General features: G+C 41.8%; 1 protein-coding gene across 16 annotated transcripts in view; it reads right to left on the bottom strand.

The window, feature by feature from the left end:
* Patj (PATJ crumbs cell polarity complex component) overlaps positions 1 to 24,147 on the bottom strand; it is a 330,512-nt gene that overhangs the window by 125,250 nt on the left and 181,115 nt on the right. For all 16 annotated transcript variants that reach the window (XM_076564536.1, XM_042271444.2, XM_076564541.1 and 13 more), the window contains one exon: positions 17,083 to 17,174. In XM_076564536.1, the coding sequence (XP_076420651.1) occupies positions 17,083 to 17,174 (92 nt within the window). The remainder of the gene's footprint in view (positions 1 to 17,082; positions 17,175 to 24,147) is intronic.

The raw sequence follows: 24,147 nt of genomic DNA, 5'->3' as shown, positions 1-24,147 counted from the left end.
GTGAATCCATGATTTGATTCACAGGAGCCAGAACCAGTGAGGAGGAGAGCAGCTCGGGACTCATCTTAGGTCTGAAGCCAGCCCTGTGAGCAACCTGAGGCTGTTAAGACAACACCAGGAATCCCGGCAATGCAAGGACCTAAGCTGTTCCCTCACACCTGTGAGAGTGCACTTCCACCACAGCAAAGTGTGGCCTTTGCCTTTAAAAGTGACTCTCCCCTTTTAGCTGGGCCTCAGACCCAAATCCAACCAGGGAACTGAGAACAGCTGCAGCTTAAATAAAAATCTGGCTAATTACAACTGGATGGTGGTGTTTCGGTATTTTCTAACTCTGGAACATAAGCACAAGATTTTGTCATGTTGAGTCTCAGACACTTGGACTTCCAGGCCGTAGGTCCTTATTACCATTAACATTTCAGCTGTTACCCAAGACACCAAGCTTAATAGTTTCATTCTAAAGGCTTTACTCTTCTTTCTTCTCATCCCATGAACCTACTTAATCCACTTGTATCAGTGGCCTGGACTATGACAAGACAGTCCCTACTGGTTTCCTTGACCTATACTGGAATTAATCCAAACCACTCACTCTCAGTGATACCAGAATAAATCAAAGACTTGCTGTCATTTGTGCTGTTCTGCTACCTATACAGGCACTATTCACATGTCTTAATTTTTAACTAATTTTTTTTTTTTTTTTTTTTTTTTTTTTGGTTTTTCGAGACAGGGTTTCTCTGTGTAGCTTTGCGCCTTTCCTGGGACTCACTTGGTAGCCCAGGCTGGCCTCGAACTCACAGAGATCCGCCTGGCTCTGCCTCCCGAGTGCTGGGATTAAAGGCGTGCGCCACCACCGCCCGGCAATTTTTAACTAATTTTTAACAGGCACCTATTCACATGTCTTAATTTTTAACTTTACAAAAGATGTACACAGTTGGTATTTATATTTTTAGGAAGCCCAGTGAGCCCATCACAATAATTTCTGGTCGATGATGAAAAGTAAAAAAAGACATTTTATGGGGTAGGGTGGATGTGTTTGTAAAATGCTATCAGTTCTCATTGGTCAATCTGAGATATTTCTAAAGTATATGTTCATTTCTTTTTTTTCCTTAAAAATTTTTTAAAATTAATTTTACATACTAACCCCAGATTCCCCCTTTCATCCCTCCTCCAGCCCCCTCCACTGCAGCCTAACCCCCGTCCCCCAACCCCCCCCCACCCCTTCCTCCAAATGGGTAAGTTCTCCCATGGAAGGGACTGCAAAGCCTGGTACATACAGTTGAGGCAGGACCCAGCCCCTACCCCCTGCCTCAACGGTGAGCAAGGTGTCCAACCATAGGTAATAGGATCCAGAAAGCCAGCTCATGCACCAGGGATAGATCTTGGTCACACTACTAGGGGCCCCTCAAACAGACCCAGCTACACAACTGTCTCCCGTATTCAGAGGGTCTAGTCCGGTCCCATGCAGGATCCATAGCTGTTGGTCTAAAGTTCATGAGTTCCTATGAGCTTGACTCAGTTGTCTTTGTAGAACCCCACATCTGACAGAGGGCTGATCTCCAAAATATATAAAGAACCCAAGAAACTAGACATCAATATACCAAACAATCCAATTAAAAAATGGGCTACAGATCTAAACAGAGAATTCTCAACAGAAAAATCCCAAATGGCCAAAAGACATTTAAGGAATTGTTCAACATCCCTTAGTCAGGGAAATGCAAATCAAAACGACTCTGAGATACCATCTTACACCTGTCAGAATGGCTAAGATAAAAAACACTGATGACAGCTTATGTTGGAGAGTATGTGGAACAAGGAGAACACTCCTCCACTGTTGGTGGGAGTGCAAACTTGTACAACCACTTTGGAAATCAATATGGTGACTTCTCAGATAATTGGGAATTGATCTACCTCAAGACCCAATGATACCACTCTTGGGCATATACCCAAAGGATGTTCAATCATACCACAAGAGCACTTGCTCAGCTATGTTCATAGTAGCATTACTCATAATAGCCAGAACCTGGAAACAACCTACATGCTCCTCAACATAAGAATAGATTAAGAAAATGTGGTACATATACACAATGGGTCGGGTGGCCATGGTGCACGCCTTTAATCCCAGCACTCGGGAGGCAGAGCCAGGCAGATCTCTGTGAGCTCGAGGCCAGCCTGGTCTACAGTGTGAGATCCAGGACAGGCACCAAAACTACACAGAGAAACCTTGTCTTGAAAAAAACTAAAAACAAATGAAAAAATACACATAAGGGAGTATTACTCAGCTGTAAAAAACAATGACATCATGAAATTTGCAGGCAAATGGATGGAACTAGAAAATGTTCATTTCTTTTAAAAACAAAATCATGTAGGTAGTTTAGCTTGAACTGTTTGGGGGGGGGGGAGACAGGCAGGGGGATTGGGATCTGTCCCTGGTGCATGGGCAGGCTTTTTAGAGACCAGTGCCTAGGGTGTGACACCTTGCACAGCCTTGGTGCAGGGGGAAGGGACTTGGATCTGCCTCAGCTGAGTGTGGCAGGCTCTGCTGACTCCCTATGGCAGACCTTGACTTGGGAAATGTGGGGATGGGGGTGGGTTGGGGAGAAGGCTGGGGGGTGGGAAGAGGGAAGAGGGAAGAGGGGGGATGTGTGGTTGGTATGTAAAGTGAATAGAAAATTTCTTTTTTTTTTTTAATTTTTTTTTTTAAGATTTATTTATTATGTATACAGTGTTCTGCCTGCATGCCAGAAGAGGGCACCAGATCCCATTACAGATGGTTGTGATCCACCATGTGGTTGCTGGGAATTGAACTCAGGACCTCTGGAAGAACAGCCAGTGCTCTTAACCTCTGAGCCATTGCTCTAGCCCAAAAATTTCTTAATAATAATAATAATAATAATAATAATAATAAATAGACACTATAGAAAAGGCAAAAAAGTAAAAGCACACTTTCTGCTATAATTTATAAAAAATTTTGAGTTTACTTCTAAGTTGCGAAAACAATCTTGATAAAGAACAGCATTGAAGGTTTTCCATACATCAAAACTTACCACAAAGACACAACCATCAGAATAGGATGAAGAGCCCAGAAATAAACCCTTTTGTATGTGACTGAAAGACTCTCTCAGGGGCAGCAAAGGGACTCAATATGGAAAATGATGATCTCTTCAACTGTGCTGGAGAACCCAGACAATGACATGCACAGAAAGACACGGGATCCTTCTTTCTATCTGATGTCAAAATTAACTCAAAATGGATCAAAGACCTAAACACAGGAGCTGAGATTGTAAAGACCTTTGGGAGAGAACGCAGAGGGGAGTCTTACAACGGTGGACACTGAATGGCTAAATGGCAAATTCCTGCTGTCAAAGTCTAGGGGAGAGAAGAGCAGACACAGAGTGTGCTGGTTCACGGTCATTGTCAACTTGATGGAGGGTAGAATGACCAGGAAACCACACCTCTAGGTGTGTCTGTGAGAGTGCTTTCAGGGAGCAGCAACTGCAAGAGAAGAGCTGCTATGAATCTCGGTCCCACATTAAACAGAAACGGCAAAGGGAACTGCGATGGGCGTCCACCAGTGTCTGCTTCCTGAGTGTGGGTGCAGAGTGACCAGCTGCCCCAGCTCCCAGGGTCCTGCCTTCCCTGCCATGATGGACTGCACCCATAAACAACACATGTCCTTTCTTCCTGAGGTTGCCTTTGTCAGGTATTTTGTAACAGCAACTAGGAGAGTGATACAAATTTAAGGTTATTTTTGTTAGAACATACTGTACATGCATTTCTACTCATGTCTAATGTTCCTATGCAGCTCATTTAACAATGTAATGTACATTTCTAGTCCTTGAAAGTTACTATTATAAACTATTTAGTATAATTAAGAGATACAGATTAATAATCATCTATAATAGTCAAACTTCGAGTCATGTTAGGCATGTTTTCAAAATCATGCACAGATATATTTAGATTGATAGATGGTCTTCAAACACTTCAAAGACCTACAGAATATGGCATTTAATATGTTTAATAGCCTAAGGCTTTTCATAACAGTGGGACACGTCTGCTCCTGACAGCATCACTTTACTTCAAAAAAAGATGATGGGCATCAAAGAACGTCTGTATGGTGTTTGCTTTCTTTATGGCAAAAGCTGGCCATTTGGGAAAAACAACAACAACAACAACAAAGAACAACTGTTCTTGCCTCAAAAGAAATTGATGGGCCAACTTTGCCATGATAAGGTAGGACATTCCCTGGTTTTCAAAAATGTCTGTCAGATATACTAGGCCTGTAGGCCAAAGCTGGATGCCCTAACATTACAGAAGAACTTTGGGTGACTGTCCAAGCAGCCAAATGTCCCTGTCATTAGTTAATATTACACACTTTTGGAGTCTTTGATGGAGTTAAAGTCTAGATAATTAGACTTCAAGTTTTCCTTAGTTATGATAAAAGGTAAATTAGGTATAAAATCTTAGACTCACAAAGATAAGATAAATATAATATTTTCTCTAAATTTGCCAAGTACAAATGGACTGAATATGGTAACTGTAATTTTTACTTGATAACCATTTTTGTTGGTATATATACTTTTACTATGTTAAAGTTAAAAACCTTCCTTTTTATATTTAGATGAAAAGGGGGAAATGCTGTGGAATAATCTTTCTGTACACTGAAAATGTGTTTCTCTCATTGTTAATAAAAATCTGATTGGCTGATAGCTAGGCAGATTTTTGGAGCAGAGAGAATGCTGGGTAGAAGAAGGGCGGAGTCTGAGAGTCGAGAGTCAGACATGGAAGAAGCAACATGGGAAGTTCACAGATGAGGTAAATGAGCCTCGGGGCAGCACACAGATGAATAGAAATGGGTTAATTTAAGTTGTAAGAGCTGGCAGGAGACAAGCCTAAGCTCTCAGCCGAGCATTTATAATTAATGCTAAGTCTCCATGTTGTTTAGCTGGCGAGACAGAACTGATTGGCAGTCTAGAGAGAAAACTCCACCTACAGAAGAGTAACTACAACATAGCATTTCAGTTCTGGAGATGGATGATGATGGTTGTTCAGTAATATGAATGTATTTAATGTCAGTGAACTGATGGTTAAGACCACCAGTTCAATGTTATATGTATGTGACCATAGCTTAAAAGCATTAACAAGAAAAAAAAAGTGCAAGTGTGATAAGTAATAATATTTGATCTATTTAGAATATCACTGGAAATCACTGTTGCTGTCATGACTGCTCTGTGGCCACCTCTGTGAAATAATTTGCCCCATCTATAGGTTTGAACGCTACATGCTGCCAGCAAAGTAACATTGTACCAGGAGCAGCAGTCATGTGCCTGAACTGCACAGCAGGTTCGTGTAAATTTATTTGCAAGTTCATCTAACAAAATTACAATCCAGTTGGCGCCCAGCACACCATTCAGGTGTACATATATCTCAAGCATATTGAATAAAGGAGAACAGAACATGTCTAATGAGGGCTGAATGTTACTCTTTGAAAACTGTACTTTTTAAAAAATAATAAACTTCACACTTGCTGCACTAACTGGAACTTGACATTTAAATTAACATTCGGCCAGGAAAACTCCATGTCAATGACACAGAAGTAACATGTAAAACAAAGCAAGTTGTTATATCTCTGTGAGAACAAAATTCCTTTCTGAAAATATTCCAGAAGACCAACTGGGAAAAGAAACCACCAAGAGAGCTTAGGATACCAAGCTGAAAGTTCCAAGCCCACTGAGGGTTGCAGGGAGTCACCTAGCATCCTGACCCATGGTTCACAAAGGTGTCCCCAGCGAGTTCTCAACAGCGTTACAGAGTCCACAGGAAAAGGAGGCTCAAGGAATACTTGAAAGTCCACACTGGCAGGGAAGGCAGCTGAAGTGGGAAGCTTTAGGATGTGGTGAGTGACTTAGCCTCAATAGTTTACCGCAGAGATTCTCTCTGGAAGGCAGTGCAGCACAGAGCCTTATTCTCTCCCCTCTGAATCCAGGCTGGGAAACCCACATGTTGAAATATCCAGCCCTTACCACAGGCCAAGCGATGGGAGATGACCCTACCCATCAGGGAACTGCCACTGACAAATCTTGCCTGAGGATCAATGCTACCTCAATCCAAAGCCAGTGACAGGCTGGAAGTGGAAGGAGTCTTCAGTGGGGACTTGTGCAGAGGTCTCACGCTCTGCTGAAGATACAAGCAGGTGAACTAACCCAGAAGTCCAGGCTAAAGCCTACCTGTGACAAGGACAGCAAGGAGGAAATGGCTGTGGTAGCTCAGTCTGCTCAGCCTGCTCCCTTCACCACCTCCCAGTCACTGGAATTCTTTGGCATAAGTGATGAAATGAACTTGGAGCAATTTAAGCAAAGCAGACTTTATAGAGGGACACTGAGATCTCAGAAATCTCAGAAAGGTCATAGGACCGGATGTGTAACAGTCAGGAAACAAGGGACCTCTGAGGAAAAGAGCAGTAGGTAGGGGGATGTGATAACAGGAACACGCTCTCTTGAACGAAAGCCACCCATCTGAGAGGCATCTCATTGCCTGCTTCCACTCTAAGCCTAAGGCAGCACATTGCACAACTGTAGGTCACATGACCACCCACTGTCCACACCTCAGCACCAAGAGAAAGGTCATGCTCCTCCAGCTTTTATGTGGGAACAGGCAGCTGGACTTCATGTTTTGTTTGTTTGGGTTTTTGTCCCCAAGTGTGTGTGGATGACCAGCACAGGAAACAAACAGGACATAGTTTCTCACTCTGTATCTAACTCTGTTTAGTAGCTATTATTTATGTATTTACTACTTACAGTACTGGAGAGCAAGCCCGGCCCCTTCCACGTGCCAGGCAACTGTGCTTCCACAGAACTCAGCTACACCCACAGCCCCAGAGTCTAAACGTCAACTCAAAGAAAAGCTGATCCCCAGTGACTTCATAAATGGGTGTTTTGAACACCAGTGGGTGGGGCTTGAACAATACAGTCATAATTCCTGCAAGCTGACATCTGCCTGTACTGTCAAGGAGCAGGAGTAGCAAAGACAAAATTACCACTCTCTCCAAATGTGGGCGGGGGAACAAAAACAAACTTACAAACAAATCCCTGATTTTCAAAGACACTAAAAATTATTCAAGAAAGATGGAGGTGGGGTGTAGCTTAGCCACACAGAGCTCGCTTGGCGTGTGTGAGGCTCCGTGTTCAACTCCAGTACCATATTAAAGGGAAGAAAAAGAAAAGAAAAAGATGGGCTTCGTTTGGTGAGTTCATGTGATTCATGTTCACGAATGGTCCTGTGAAACATCTGGCCATTTGAGACTTCCTCACACAAGGAAATTTTACTGTTACAGATATGCCAAAGATCTAAGACAATTCCAGAAATGCACGGACTCATGACTGGATTAAATGTCCAACCTCACGTGATCATATCAATGACTTCAACATAAGATCAAAATGCAAATAATCTTAACCCCAGCTTATTCTGAAGATGGCGTAATTTATAAACGGAACTTCCATACAAATCCAGTAAGGGAATACAATTTAAGCTTAGACGGTATACGGGTGGTGAGACAGCTCCCTGGAGAGAGTGCTGCCACCAAACCTGACAACTTGAGTTTGATCGCTGGAACCCACATAAAGAAAGGAGAGAACGGACTCAAGTAATCCTTTGACCCCCCCCCCCCCACTGTGGTGTGTACACGCCCATACTCTCACACACATATATCATGCACATGTACACAAACACAATAATAGTAAGTAAACAAAAAATTTTAAGACACATAAAACATGGGTATTTCTGTACAGGAAAGATGTACTAGAAGAAATTAAGCAAGAGTTAGTGCTTGAGAGCATTGTGGAGGACCCTTGCAGGTCCACCATGCTATGCTGGCCAACAAACAGAGAAATAGCATGGATGATGAGAGTCTCTGCTGTCTTCTTCCTCGGACCTGCTGTGGCTGTCAGCACTAATGTAGGCCTCTTCCTCAAAATTCTCCATCACATATAGCATGGATGATGCCCACTGTGCTCTTGAAGATATCTCTTCACAGGATTTGAAATCAGAGAGAGAGAGAGAGAGAGAGAGAGAGAGAGAGAGAGAGAGAGAGAGAGAAGAGAAGAGAAGAGAAGAGAAGAGAAGAGAAGAGAAGAGAAGAGAAGAGAAGAGAAGAGAAGAGAAGAGAAGAGAAGAGAAGAGAAGAGAGAGGAGAGAGAGAGAGAAGAGAGAGAGGAGAGAGAGAGAGAGAGAGAGAGAGAGAGAGAGAGAGAGAGAGAGAGAGAGAGCGAGAGCGCTGTATTCTTTCAAGAAGGAATGCTTTTTCCTGCCACTCAGTGTTCACAGGCGCTGGCTAACACCCAGCCTTGGCTTCTGGACATACTTGCTTCCTGTCCTTTGAGTCTCAGCTAAGCATCTCTCCCTGTGTGTGGTTCCTTCCCGGAGGCCCTGAAGGCTACATAGGTAGTCTGCTCTTTATTTCTGCATCTTCACAGCACTCACAGGCTGATAAGACGCTAGACTACTTGTCTTGCTCACTGCCTCGCCTTAGGGTTGCTACTATGTTCTCTATATCACTGACTCCAACGATGAGAACAGTAAACTCACGTTAAATAAACAGTGAATGATCCTTTGTAAAAGTAAATCTCATACTGAACATACAATCTTTCCCTCCGATTTATCAAGTTAGGTCTCATGAGTCAAGAGTACAGTGAGAGTTTTTTTTTTTTTTTTTTTTTTTGGTTTTTCGAGACAGGGTTTCTCTGTGTAGCTTTGCGCCTTTCCTGTAGCTCACTTGGTAGCCCAGGCTGGCCTCGAACTCACAGAGATCCGCCTGGCTCTGCCTCCCGAGTGCTGGGATTAAAGGCGTGCGCCACCAACGCCCGGCGAGAGTTTTTTTTAAAGCAGGGATCCAAGCTGATTATTTGGATGGGCGCTGCCTAGAGATGTCTGACATTCACATTAATTTCAAGTCAATATCATCTTTCAGGAGTATGTGCAGGCCACACTATTTTTAATTGCCAAAACAAGACATATGTTTAACTGATACAACAGGGTGGCTCCCGTGGTGAGTTCACTTTTACTCTGTAGGGTCTGGCAGCTAGCACTAAATCTTTCCAAGGGTTTCAGTTTCATTTGCCTCCTTTAGCCCCAGGAGTTTTTACACAATACACATTTTCCACATGTAATTACATAATGGAGAGTGAGTTGTTATACATGACATTTAATTTTCCATAGTGGGGGAAGGCATGACAGGAGCCACAGGCAAGATCATTAATCTCCTTGGCTCCTTGCACGCCACATACAGCCACTCATCCCTGGTATAAATACAGCCTCCTCTGTGTAAACTGGCTTGGTTCATAGAGGGGAAGCACACAAAGTAAAGTATGTGGCACAGACCAAGAGCCTAGATTGTGATATGCATCCAGATGGTGCAGAGGTGAATAACTTAGCATATGAAAGCTGTGTGTTTCAGATTCAGTTTATGGAACTGTCTAACATAATCCTATATAAAGAAAGGGGGTAAGTAATTATGTACACTCTGGATACTTACAGAAACTAATGTACACTAAAGACCTTACCAAATAACAGGTCAACTAACATGAATGAATACAAGTATTAAGAGAACAGGACATGGATGTGACCATATGCACACACATTATTACAGACTAAGGGACCCAGTTAACTGCTGGCAGGCCGCAGAAATATGAAGTAGGAATTCAGCTGACTATAACAAAGCTATACCTGGAAGAAGCCAAGGGCCTTTCCAGAGGATAAAGCCATGGCTTAAAGAGTCTTGGTGATATTGGCTTTTGAATATTAGCCGTTTCCTGCTATGAATTTCTCCTGTGCTACTGTAGCTTTTCCATTCCTAGAACAGTGTTTGGTCATTCATTGGTCACAATTTCCCCTATACAATTAAAGCATTTGGATATACATCTCCCAACTGTGCTAAAAGCAGTCACACGGCCAGACCCCAATAGTCTTTGTTAGTTAACTAAAACATTACTTGTAGCACATTTTTAACAGTATTTTTTTTTCTGAGTGCTAATTATATCCCACAACTTATGGCCAGTTCTCGTTTTATTTCAATGGTCAATAAATTTGAAAAAGAGTCACCAAAGTATAAAAGCCAATAATTTCTATATAATGGAAAGGCTTAGAAAATTAGTAATTTTAACTAAGGGAGTAATTGTTTCTAAATAGAAGTATCAACTATAGAAAATATAGTATATATAAATTCATTTTTAAAATAACATAACCCAGTACAAAGTGATATGGAGTTTAATCACATCACTGGTGCTGAGATGATTCAAGAGTTAACTTGCTGAAATTTCATAACAAATCAACTTTTAGTTCATTCAGAATCTGCTTCCCAAATGGGCACAATCAGGGTTCTTATAGTCTGAAAGTGGCAATGCATGAGCATGAGATGCTGGCCAGCACCTATGATGTTCAGCCACTGTGGATAGATGGACACTAAGCTCCTGCATTAGCCACAATGAGCACACGTAGGTACAAACTTGAAACAACTCCACCACTTGTGTTCCAGAGGCCAGAACAGTGATAGACAGAGTACACGAACATGACAGCCCTCTACCCAGAGCTCCAGTGACAACCACTGCAAATCTATCAGTGATCTCCACTTGTCCTATACAGATCTGATGAGAAACAAAACATGTGCTTCAAACGGTGACATGATTTGATGTTACTTACCCAAGGAAAACTGATATATTTCACTGACGTGGGGATTCACTGTGTTAGGAGTTTCTCTGCAATTCCCTTACCAAAGTTATTCTACTCCTTGTTATTAATAATGTGTGAACTTCACTTAAAAAATAAGCTAATGATGGGGATTTGATCCCTTTAATAACATTTCCAGGAATTGGTTTTACATACTGTTCCTTGTTTTGGAATATTTAACTATGTGAAAACGTGTTATATTTGTCTATGCGGTAGAATATTACTTTAACTGTGTAAAGGTGTATTATACTTGTTTCTGCTGCATGTGTTTAATGATGTATAGATGTGCTACATTTGTTTAATTATGAAAAGATGTGTTGCTGTTCACCTTGCCTGCCTAAGGCATCTGATTGGTCTAATAAAAAAGCTCAATGGCCAATAACTAGGCAGAATAGGGATAGGTGGAGCTACCAGGCACAGAGAATAAATAGGAGGAGAAATCTAGGCTTGAGAAAATGAGAGGAAGAAGAAAGGAGAGACTGAGGGAGACTCCTGGGGCCAGAAGCCAGGCAGCCACCAGGCAGCCAGACATAGAGACAACAGGAAAGGAAGACATACAGAAACAAAAGGTAAAAGCCCCAAGGCAAAACAAAGGCAAAGAGAAACAGGTTAAGTTAAAAGAGCTAGCTAGGCCCAGCGGTAGTGTCACACGCCTTTAATCCCAGCACTCGGGAGGCAAGGCAGGTGAATGAATCTCTGTGAGTTCGAGGCCAGCCTGGGCTACAGAGTGAGTTCCAGGAAAGGCGCCAAAGGGAAACATAGAGAAACCCTGTCTTAAAAAATCAAAAAAAGAAAAAGAAAAAAGAAAAAAAGAGCTAGCTAGAAATAAGCCTAAGCTAAGCCAAGCATTCATAACTAATAAGACTCTGTGTCGTGATTTGGGAACTGGTTGGTTAAAAAAAAAAGCACGGTACATTTCCATTTGCTAGTGCTTATTCATTATGATGTAATGAAAGAGTCTTACAGCACAGATTTGCTTTGTGTGACAGTATCAGACCTGGGGCAGCACAAGAAGTACTTGTCAGCAAACCTGACAACCCCCATTCCATGATGAGACCCACAGGGTGGGAGCAGAGAACCGACCTCACAAATTGATTTCTGACCTCCACACTCATGCTGCAGAAGATGAACTACCTATAAACCCCCCAAATACACACATGAACATTTATTCATGCATGCCTGTGCACTCGCATGCAAACACACACACACACACACACACACACACACACACACACGCCCACCCGGCATCTTGAAATTAGAATACAGAGGAGAGAGTGCATTTTCTGCATTTTTTTTTTGTGGCGTTTCCTTTCTTACTTTTTTTTTTTTTTAACCTACCTTCTCCCTTCTTTCTTAGCTTTTCCTGCCATATTCACAGCTGTCCCCCAGCAGCAGACACTGCGGGGTCCATATGGCCAGGCACTCATCTCCCCCATTACACCAGGAAACTGACTAAGCCCACACAGCTGAGGCATAAACAGCTGGATTCCAAGTCCTGGGATGCTGGACCCAAGCTTTCTTCTTCAAATTTTCATCCAGGAACTGGGGGAGGGAGGAGGATTCCTCTTTCTAAATAAGCATTCCCAGGGCAATAGTTCTTTCCATTTGGGCAAGTGGGGCTTAATTCATGGTCTGCACATAAAATACCAGACATGTCTCAACTCAGTCCAATAAAGCCTGGCTGTCAGCACAATGCACATCTCTCCTCATTCAGTTGAAGTTCATTTTCCTGTAACTTTCAATGTGGATACAGAAACTGAACAGAATCACTTCTACAACTTTGTTCCTCCTATGGACCTATTCTATTGTTTTATTGTTTTGACTTTTGGCACTGTTTATATTGAAACCAGGGACTTGAAAATACATGCTGGGCAGCTCTCAACTACTCAGCTACCCTGCTAATCCTTTTTTATTTTTCTATAAAAATATAGAAAAATCTTTCAAACTTACTAATTTGGGAAAATTGTAAAAATATAGAAAGAATTTTGAATTACACATATACAATATATATATATTTAAATCCACACAATAGTAAATCACTATCATTTTTACTTTATAGAAGAATCTAGAACTGCTCTGTGGTAGTTTCAAAGAGAGTCATTCAATAATATTTTCTGAATGTCCATCAGATGCTGGGCACTATATAATTTAAGGACCTTGCAAGAGCATACATGCTGTGGTCTGAATGTTTGTGTCCCCAAGCCTGTATGCTGAAACTTAATTACTAAGGTGATGCTGTTCATTGGTGGGCTTTCTGGGGAGATCTGCTCTGGAGGCAGAGCTCTCTTGGGATTCTTGTTGTTATAAAGTAGGCATAAGGAAGCTGCTTTGACATGTAAAGAACTAGGAAGAGACAGGAAGCAGGCCCTTACCAGACACCAAAGCTGCCAGCACCTTGACCTCAGCTATCAGGACTTGAAGAACTAAATCTCTGTAGTTTATAAGCCACCCAGTTTACAGTATTTATTTTACTAGCAGCCTCAAAGGAACACAACAATTCCTCATCAGATTAAACCTTTTCAGTGTACATTGATAACTTCTAAATTGCTTAGTATCACCTTAGCAAATAAACAGTAGTCTCCTCAATCTTGTACACCATTAACTTAGCAAGCAAATTCTTATTTGATTCACCCTGTTCTAAACACAGCAACCAGACAAATGAACAAAAACTTGAAATGATCTAAAAATGATCTGACAGGTCCTCATTGCTCCTGAGATTCTAGGTAGCTCTGTCTCCTGTGGTCAATTTCACATTGCTTGTCTTTCTTTATAGGGGGAGGGTTCTGGCTCCCAAATCCTTTACTACATGAAATGATTTCCTTTGGACCCTACTCTGTTTCCTTTCTGCTTAGTTAAAACAGGAGACCAAGAGTTAGCAATCAAGGCCCCATCCATGCTGAAGCAGTAACGGCATTGTTAATAACAGCACTTGTACCTGTAGCCAATGCCATACACTGAACAAAGAAAGCCAAGTATCTACTGCTATGATAAAATGCAAATTCAAACATATATCTAATAGAAATAGAGTCCCTAAGGCTGGGTAGCTTATATAAAAAGACACTTGTTTAGCTCATGGCTTTTTTTTTAATTGAAAAATATTTTTTTTCATGTACTATATTTTGATTATGCTTTCTCTTTCCTCAATTACTACCAGATCCTCCCTACCCATACAAATTAATGTTCTTTTCCTCTTTCTCTTTAAAAACAAACAAACAAACATAAGCAAAAAAATGAGAAACATCATGCTCTAAATGGAAATAAAAAAATAAGTAAAAGACCAATAAGACAAAAAAAAAATGCTCAAAGAAAGCAAAATCAGACAAGTAAAAAAAAAAAAATACCATTGAGATCATTTTGTGTTGGTCTAACTACTCCTGGGTATAGGGTCTTCTCTGAAGTGTGGTTAAAATACCCAATGATATTCTAATAGAGAAAACTGATTTTTCCTCTGCCAGTGGGTGTCAATTGCAGATAGCTTCTTGGTTAGGGGTGGGAGCACATGTCCACTTCCTTTTCTCAGTGCTGGGACCCCATCTGGCTTGAACCTGTGCAGATGCTGTGCATGCTGCCAGTCACTACGAGTTCATGTGTGTATCGGCCCTGTTGTGTCTAGAAGACACTGCTTGCTTGGAGTCATCCATCACCTGGCTCTTACAATCTTTCCAACTCTTCTTCTGCATGGATCCCTGAGTCTTGAGGGGAGGACTTTGATGAACACATCCCATTTACAACAGAGTGCTCTCTCTGCACATTGTCCAGTTTGTGGATCGTTATGTTAGTTCCTGCCCAGTTTGTGGATCGTTAGGTTAGTTCCTGCCCAGTTTGTGGATCGTTAGGTTAGTTCCCATCTACTATAAGAAGCAGCTTCTCTGATGAGGGCTAGCTCATGCTTTCAAAGGCTGAGCATCCAAACAGCATTGTGTAAGCTGTGGCGAGTGCCTATATAAATGGTGACATCACTGGAGCAGTTTGTAAGAGAGGGAGAGTCATCATGAGAAGCCAGGAAGGCAGAGAGTGATTCCGGGATCAGGCTCATTTGTTCTCTCTGTCTGTTCCAATCTCTTTGTAGTGCTGAGGATGGAACTGAGAGCCTCATGCATGGTAGGCAAGCCCTCTACTCAGCTACAACTCCATCCCAAGTACATCTTTTTTTTTTTTAATTTTTAAATTATATTTTAACTGTGCATGTGTACACGTGAATGCAGACACCCAAAGTGAACAGAGGCATCCGATCTCCCTGGTGCTGAAATCACAGCTGGTTGTGAATGACCAGATATGGGTATTGCAAACCAAATTCAGGTTCCCTGGAAGGGAAATACCCCCTGAACTATCTCTCTAGCCCCAAAGCTAGAACTCAGTTTCAAGAAAACTAACTCCAAATCCGTGAGAAGTGCCTTAATCTTCTAAGGGCAGGACCCAGTGATTGACCAACCTTTAAACCCCTCTCTCAAAGGACCCACTTTTTACATGACAACATGGAAAATCAAACCTTACAACACATGAACCCTGTGGGACATACAATGACACCAAAACCACAGCAGATACACATCTGTTTAATTCTTACACAGCTTTGCATGCAGTCTTCAAGTCTGAACCTGTGACTTGTGTGGATTTCTCTCAATGAACACCTTAGCCTTTTCAGTGACTGAGCTTGCTTCAAATCTGCTCAAGTTACCATAAGCAAATTCATCTGACGCTCCTGACAACCAGAAGAACAAGGAAACCCTAAAGAGGATGCAGCTGAGGAAGCCCCAGCAGTTGGCTTAATACACAGAGACACACAAGAAGATCTCCCCCTTTGGAAGCCAGAACAAAAAAACTGGACAGGAAGAAAGAGCTATTAGGGAGGAAAAAAGGATGCAGCTGCAGGGTTGTATCAGGAAAAAGCACAAGGTAGAATAGGGCTGAAGGTGGGGGAAGGGCACCCAACTGCACCACTGCCCGACCTGGGAACAACACTACCCTCGAAAGCCAGTGTTCCCAGCAATGGAGAGGTCTCATTACCGACTGTAATTAGTGACAAAGGGAAAAATAACAACCATTTTCATCTTTAAAAGGTAGTGAACATTCTTTCAGCCCTTATCCTATGCTTCTCATTGTGTTGACCATTTTATTTGTTTGTTTTGCAGTGCTGAGGATGAAACCCTGGGCCTTGAGTATTCTAGGCAAGTGCTCTACCACTGAGCATACCCCAGCCCGTATTAATTATTTTCAAATTTTTTGGCTTATTTATTTTATTTTATGTGCACAAGTGTTCTGTCTGCCTGTTATATGCAGCATGTTCACACCTGATGCCCAAGGAAGTCAGGAAGAGGGAAGTGGAGCTCCTGGAACTGGAACTACAGGTGGTTGTAAATCACCATATGGATGGTGGGTATTGAATCTGAGTCCTTGCAAGAGCAGCCAGTGCTCTTAACCGTTGAGACATCTCTCGAGCCTGTCATTGTTTTGAAACAAAACAATGAAGGAGGTAGATGCTTTATGGTGTCCACTTTAAAAATGGTAATGGAAGCAGAGGAAAAAGACACCCGGAAATACTTATCAAACATGATTACTTACACCACCTACAAACTATTTAAACTTAACTTCATTTTAGTTAAATAGCAGAGAGTTAAACAACCTCATCTCTTACTGATATAGAAAACTGGCTGCAAGATGTAGACTCCCAACTCTTACTGGCAAGCATTGTAGGAGCCAGTTGGTGAGGTGGGCTGAATGTGGAATCCCAAACTCCACAGAGCTGACTTTCCTAGGCTACATCTCGGACCAGCACTTTTTTTTTCTTAATGAGAATGTCTTATGAAGCAAGATGGCCTCCAACTCTCTATGTACACAAGTACGACCTTGGACTTCTGACTCCCCCCAATCTCTGCCAATTGCTGGGATTATAGGCACACACTACTATATCTGGTGTTAGGGATGAAGTCAAGATCTAGCAAACACTAGCAAGTGTTCCAGCACCTCACTATACCCACAGCCCTCACCAGCACTCCTGTAAGAAGCTCCTATACTTTTCTATGTTCTCCAACAGTTGGTTCTTTCATAAAGACAATAGTGAACCAGCACATACAAAACCATGGTGAAAACAGTGAAAGGGCACCATTACATCTCTGCAGAAAAGTAAGATTCAGTATACAGATACTTGTTGAAATATAAACAACAGTAAACTCAACTACCAATTCCATCTTGTGAAACATGAAAAAACAAGAAAAATCTTAGCGTTCAAACAGTCCACGGTTTTCTTAAAGTGACAGAAAAGAAAAGCGTAGAATACAGTGACTTTGTTAGACAAAACAAAATAAAGTAGTCTTATGCCAATAATGGTCTCTGCAGAGGAGAGTGTATATTTAGAGAACCCATTTATCTTACCTAATGAAAACCAGTTTGACCCTGGTGGGGGCAGTCTTAATAATGGCAGATGCATTTTGATGACTTCTCCCGTAAAGGACCTGATTGTTTATCTGTTTGGGAAAAAATAAAATATACTTGTAAAAATATAACTTGCGTATTTTCACAATGAATAAACACACACACACACACACACACACAGTTATATGTACTGACATATCTTGGAATTAAATAATATAGTCTTTACTTTTAAGTGCATGTATAGAATTTATTAATGGCAAGAATCTCAATATTCTTAGTACTACAGATTCACAAGGTAATTCTAAGCAACTCTGAAAAGTCTCCTAAACTCAGCTATGGCTTCAGTGAATAAAGAACTAAACTCCTTGACCCTGTTGCTAAACTTTATGAGAATGGTAGTTGAGCTCAATGGAAAGTTTTATGATAGATATTTCATTTTCTATGGTTTTTCCAATTCCTAAAGAATGTAGGGAAAACAGATCAAACTATAGTGTATACAGAGCTCTGGAGGGCCCATTTAACATAGTGCTACAAGTGTGTCATGGTTATTACATAGAATAAATTTTGTTACCACAGGAGATAAATATTATATACCTGTTTTAAGTTGAATTTTAGGTCAACTAATTACATAGGACATCTAACTGTAGACAACCCATGAGTTATCTGCTCATGTCCAAGGTGTACTGGAATTCTAATTTGACTGGAGTCACCCAAATATGATAGATCAGTAGATCTAAAATGTTTTCATTTCAGATCTTCCCACTGATATATTATATAATGACTACAGTTAACCTCTCATACCATCCATCCAGTTCTGCTCTCCCCATCTGTTTGATAAGGAACTAGGGTCCTGTACTGTTAGGTTATCCCCATGTAGCTATGGCCTTGATAACTTCTGTAACATTAGGAACGCTACAGTACACTCCATTATACTCAGGGGGACTAGAGTCTTTTGAAATCAGTGCTTAAGCCATTGGCCCTTGATGTCTCTGTAATGTTGAATCTGAAGACACAGCTGACATATCTTTGAAAAGACTGTTTCATCACGGTGGTTACAACGAGAAAGCAAAGGGAAATAAACACTTCAAAGGATGGGATGAAAGCAGAATACTTTAACCGTCTTAAGGAAGCCAGTCCATCCCCTGCCTAGGGAGGTACAGCCACAGCTATCAGGCTACTTTTTCACTCTGCCTCTTACTCTGTCGGGTTTTACTCTTGGCTGAGCTCATTAGTCTCAGAGAAACGCACTGACTCCCACACTCCCAGGTGTCTGTGACTCGCTTTCCTATGCTCTGAAGGAGTTCAAGCAGCTGCTCCAAAGTGGTTCTGAGAACTGTAAGAAGAAAAGCTGTCACAGTTCATGGATATGCTCTTGATACCTGAAGGAATTCTCCCTTCATATACTCGACACTCATCTTTTCTGCTGTTAAACTTTAATATTCATACATTTAATAATGTGATTGCACCCCAGATTTCCAATACTAATACAAATGTACTAATACTTTCATGGTTTTATTTTTCAGACAGACAGACACACAGACACAGACCCACAGACACAGACACACAGACACAGACACAGACACACAGACACACACGCACACGCACACGCACACGCACAGGCACGGACAAAAGACATACTGTTTCCTTCCTTTCTCCTGCTTTCCTGTTTTTCCTTCTTGGTACTGGAGACTAAACTCAGGCCCTTTCACACACTAAATATGGACTGCTCGGCACACAGCTGGACACCCAACCTAAATAGCATCTTCTCCACCTCAGTCACCAGGCAAAGGTTCTAACAGTAATGAGAAAGGCTCTGACAGAACAGTGCCTGCTGCTGCTGCTGCTGTTTTCTGCAGTGCCAGCAACTGTGGCCTCGAGTGTGGGGGCAGCTGCTCCCTGGATGCTTCAGAAATGCTACACAGTAGAAACTGGGAAGAGAGCAAGCAACTAAAGAATAGCAGACCCGACTTTACTACTGTAAATCTAGAAGGAAAACTAAGATCTCCAGACAAAAACAAAAACAACCAAAAGGCTATGACAAAGCCTTCTTTCTCGCTTTAAAAATGAGGTAACCAGGGACCAGTTACCTTACTGAGTAAAGGCACTTGCAGCCATGTCTGAAGATCCAAGTTTGTTTTCTGGGACCAACGTTGTGGAAAGTGAGACAGACTCCCACAAGCTGTTTTCTAACACACACACACACACACACACACACACACACACACACACACACACACACACACACACACACAGCTTGTGTGGAAATGAGAGCACTCATCAGTTGGATTGGTATCATTATAAGAAGACATGATTTGGTATCGTAGTTCATTCCTGTAATCCCGGGACTGGCAAGACTGAGGCAGGAGGACTGTGAGTTTGAAGTCAGCCTGGGCTACACCAGGAGGCTCTGCTCAACAGAGGGAGTGGGAAGGAAGGAGTGGGAGGAACAGAAGAGATGGGAAGAAGAAGGGAGACAGGAAGAGAGAGAATCTCTCTGCTAAGGGAGGACACAGCAGCAGTCTCCCGGTCTGCCAACCAGGAAGGAGTCTTCACCAGAGGCCAGAGTCTGGTGCCATGATTTCAGGCTTCCCAGCCTCCAGAACTGTGAGTGAGTGAGTGAGTGAGTGAGTGAGTGAGTGAGTGAGTGAGTAAGTGAGTGTGTGTGTGTGTGTGTGTGTGTGTGTGTGTGTGTGTGTGTGTGTGTGAGACCTCAGCCACTTTGGCATTTATTATAGCCACCCAAAGTGACAGTGGCAATTGCTTGAACTAATTTTGCTCTTGAAATGGAGTAACTCCACTGATGCAGTTTCTTGTCATTTTAAATATCTACTTTAACCCTAACCCTCTTTGCAGTCTCAGAGTCTGATGCTCTCAGATACCCAGCTCTTTACCTTGGCACACACAAAGAAAAAAAAGGAAATAAGACTTTCTGTCCACAGGAAATTTATGAAATATTTATTATTATTATTGTTATTTTATTATTACTATTACTTTGGTACTGGGGATTAAACAGGACCTCACACATGCGGAATAGGTGCTCTATTCAGTCATATCCCCAGCCCAATCTTTTTATATGATTCTCTCTGCTGTGGATATTGCTCTATATGCTATGAATGTGTTGCTCTGATTTGGTTGATAAATAAAACACTGATTGGCCAGTAGTCAGGCAGGAAGTATAGGACAGGCAGGATAAGCAGAGAAGAGAATTCTGGAAGAGGAAAGCTAAGTCAGGAGTCGCCAGCCAGACACAAAAGAAGCAAGATGTAAAAGTACTGTTAAGGCACAAGCCATGTGGCAACTTATAGATTAATAGAAATGGGTTAATTTAAGATGTAAGATCTAGCTAGCAAGAAGTCTGAGCCATTAGGCCATACAGTTTAATTAATATAAGCCTCTGTGTGTTTACTTGGGTCCAAGTGGCTGTGGGACTAGAGGGTGAGAGAGATTTGTCCTGACCACAGGCCAGGTGGGACACAGAAAAACTTCAACTACATATCTCCTTGCCTGCCTACCCCTATCTATCTATCTATCTATCTATCTATCTATCTATCTATCTATCTATCTATCTATCTATCTTCATCATCACCATCTAATCATTTATTTAGAGACAAGGTCACACTAGGTAGCCATGGCTGACTTTGAACTTGTCATGTGGTACAGGCTGGCTTTGACAATGTGATGCTCCTGCCTCAGCCTCCTGAGCACAGTGATTAAAGTTGTTCATTACCACCCCAAGTGCTTTCTATGTGCCTGACAAGCCATTCTGGTTTTCTGAGTTGCTTTTGGGTTCCTCGTCTTATTGCTGACAATGGGGGACTTCTGTGACTCTCGAGATATTAACTTCTGTCTCAGCTCTTGAGCCCTGGTCCTAGAAAAGCCATAATAGTTATATTTGGGCAAGTTAATTTTCTCCCAGGCTCTGAAATTAAAATCCCATTCATGAACAATTATAGCAGCTCTGGATTCCAAGGGCCCAGACAGCAGCCAGGCCTGCATTTCCAAAGCTGGTGAGTCATACTGCAGGTTTCCATGCACATGATTTCCCTCTCAGGGGTTGCCTTTGCCTCTGTAGTGAGAAAGAACAAAACTGTAATATGAGGGCAATCCTGGCTGGGGTGGAATCATTAGTTCCAGTCTTTGTAGCTTGCAGCAGAAGCAGAATCAGGGTTAATCTAGTACAGATTCAGCCAATGTCAATGGATGTAAATCCTTCTCTAACACTGCATAAACGTTCACTTAGAGGTCTTTAATGAGATTTGTTTTAATCAAATTAATTATGCAAAAATATTAAAGAGAAAAGGTTACAACTACTCCTAATTTTCCATAGTTTGTCTGAACAGGAATATAAATTTATGCTGAAAAGCAGCTCAACTAAATCTACTCAAACAACATATCAAATTGGAAGGAAAAGTTAATTAACTTAAACTAGGGTTGAAAATATTAATTATACAAAATTAAAATTTAGTTCAAGTAACAGATTTGCCCAAGGTTTGAACATCATGCCATAATTTATTACACTCAACCATCTCTCACCCATGCTTTCTTCTTCTTTTTAAAGCAAAATGACAAATTATTAGGGAGCTAAACTGAAACTCATTATGTGAGAGGCTAATAATGAAATTGGAGTCCTTCCTCATCTTTACTTTGAAGCACCTTCTAAACATCATATTTTAATTCTTTAGAACCTATACTTTAACTTTTCAAGCAACCTTTACTGTATATAAATCATGTGGGAAAAAAAATCAACATATTATATTTATATCCATCATGCCTATTAAAAGTTTTGGTACTGAATATCAAACCCAGTACCTGGACTATGCCAGGCAAGTGTCCAACCACTGAAGTACATTTTAAACTTTTAGACCTTATTTTGAAATAAGGTCTTAATAAACTTTTAAACTTTATTAACAAATTGCCTTAGATTACAGGCACATAACAGCATACCCAGCTGCCAGTTAACTCTTGATCAAATGATTCCATTTCTACGGATCTATCCTAAAAAGGCGGAAGCACAGGCAATAAGATGTCACCCTAGCTATACTCCGAATTAAGAAAAAGCAGGAAAACTGTAGGTTTACCCCCGTCATCATGGCAACAATAGAAAACAATCTCCCTAAAAAGAACTGGTGAAGGTGACGTCTGTCTAGATGTACGGCCATAAAAAGATAGCAGTACTGAGTGGAAAATGGAGCAGACAAGCACTTTTAAAATGAAGGCTCTTGTGCGGCTCTGTGGTGACAGCTTTTGGAGTCAGTACTTTAACATTTTTGTCACATTTTATTTCTTTTGTGTGTACATACACACATATATGCACATCTGTCATGACATGAGCACGGAGGCATTAATGGAGTCCTCTCCCTCCACCATCGGCTCTGGGGATCCAGTTCAGTTCATCAAGTTTGTGTGGCAGGTGCTTTTCCCAATGATTATCTGCAGGATGGTGCCTGCTTGTGGTCACAGCACAGGGAGGCTGATGCAGGTTTGTGGGCTGGAAATTAGCCTGGGCAACATTGTGACACCTGTCTGTGAAACACTGCTTTGCGATAATCAACAAAAACTTTAGGAAAAAATAATCACATTTATTTCTTTCCCTAAAAAAATAAAGAAATAAAAAGAAGAAAGGGGGAGAAGGTGGAAGGTGTTCTATTCCCTTCAGACAATAGGAGGGGATAAATAAATAGTAAATCTACCTCTTTAGAATTGCTATTAATTCTGCAGAAAAAAATGGTGGTTTCCCAGGAATTTAAGATACTTCAACATAACCTTTGAGGGTATGTGTCTTTTGTGTGTGTGTGTACATGTTCATGTGCACCTGTGCAGGTAGGTATATGTGGAGGCCAGAGGCCAACCTGGGCTGTGTGTGTGTGTGTGTGTGTGTGTGTGTGTGTGTGTGTGTGTGTGTGTGCCACAGGGGCCAGAAACATTAGATCTCTTGGAACTGGAGTTACAGGCAGTTGTGAGCTACACGATGTGGTTGCTGGGAACAAAACTCTTGTCCCCCATAAGAGCAAGCCTTCACTCTTGACCCATCTCTCCAGCTCCATACATTGGTTTTAGAGACAGGTTTCTCACTGGGACCTGGGCTCTCTCAGTAGGCAAAGCTGCCTGGCCAGTGAGCCCAGGGATCTGTCCTCTGTCTTCACCTTCTCAGCACTGGTGCTAGAAGGCCTTGCCACCTCAACTGACTTTTTACACGGTGTTGCGGACCAAACTCAGGTCCTCACACTTGTGTGGTAAGCACTGTACCAACTGATTGTCTCTCCAGCCCAGGCATAACTCTTCATGGTGTTCTTAGCCAGATAAGCAAATAGGACTCAGGTTACTAGTGACCTGGAATTCCTTTACCAAGAATATCAAGTTGGTGTGGTGGCACAGCCAGGTGGATCTCTGAGAGTTGAAGGCCAGCCTGCTCTACACAGTAAGCTACACAGCTGCCAGAGCTACATGGTGACACCCTATCTCAAAACAAACAAAAACCCATCAGCCGAACAAAGAGAATATCAAGGTAAGATGCCCTCTAGTAGTAATGCTTAGCCCAAGGTTTCCTTCTTTCTCATAAAAAGTGGATCTGATTAGAAATCTACCCCAATTCTTAGTTACTGTATTTCCTCATATTCAAAATGCTTTATAAGTCCCTTTACAGACATACTCAAAAACTCAATCACCAAGACTCTCCTGACTCACATCCTCAGAGTTCCAGTTTCTCTCTCCTTTTAAATGTATTCAACTTTTATTAGCATTGTGTTTATGGTGTGTGTCTGTGTGCATGAGCACCCTCACAGGTGCACATATGAACCACACGTGAACCACATGTGGACCACATGTGGAGGGCCACTTGCAGGAGCAGATCCCCTCCTTCCACCGCGGACTCTGGAGATTAAACTAAGGTCACAGGCATGCATGGCAAGTCCTTCTACCCCCTGAGCCACCTCACAGCCCCAGGGTCCCATGTTAACAGTTACCTTATTAAGAACCGTCCTGAAGAGGCTCGCTGCCACCCCCTGCACCTAGGAACATTTAGCACATACCTCATGTAGTCTAGCACTGCCCTTCAGCACAGCCATG

This window comes from Peromyscus maniculatus, chromosome 2 (assembly GCF_049852395.1).
Source record: "Peromyscus maniculatus bairdii isolate BWxNUB_F1_BW_parent chromosome 2, HU_Pman_BW_mat_3.1, whole genome shotgun sequence".
Taxonomy (NCBI): domain Eukaryota; kingdom Metazoa; phylum Chordata; class Mammalia; order Rodentia; family Cricetidae; genus Peromyscus; species Peromyscus maniculatus.
This window is presented reverse-complemented; position numbering and strand designations above follow the sequence as displayed.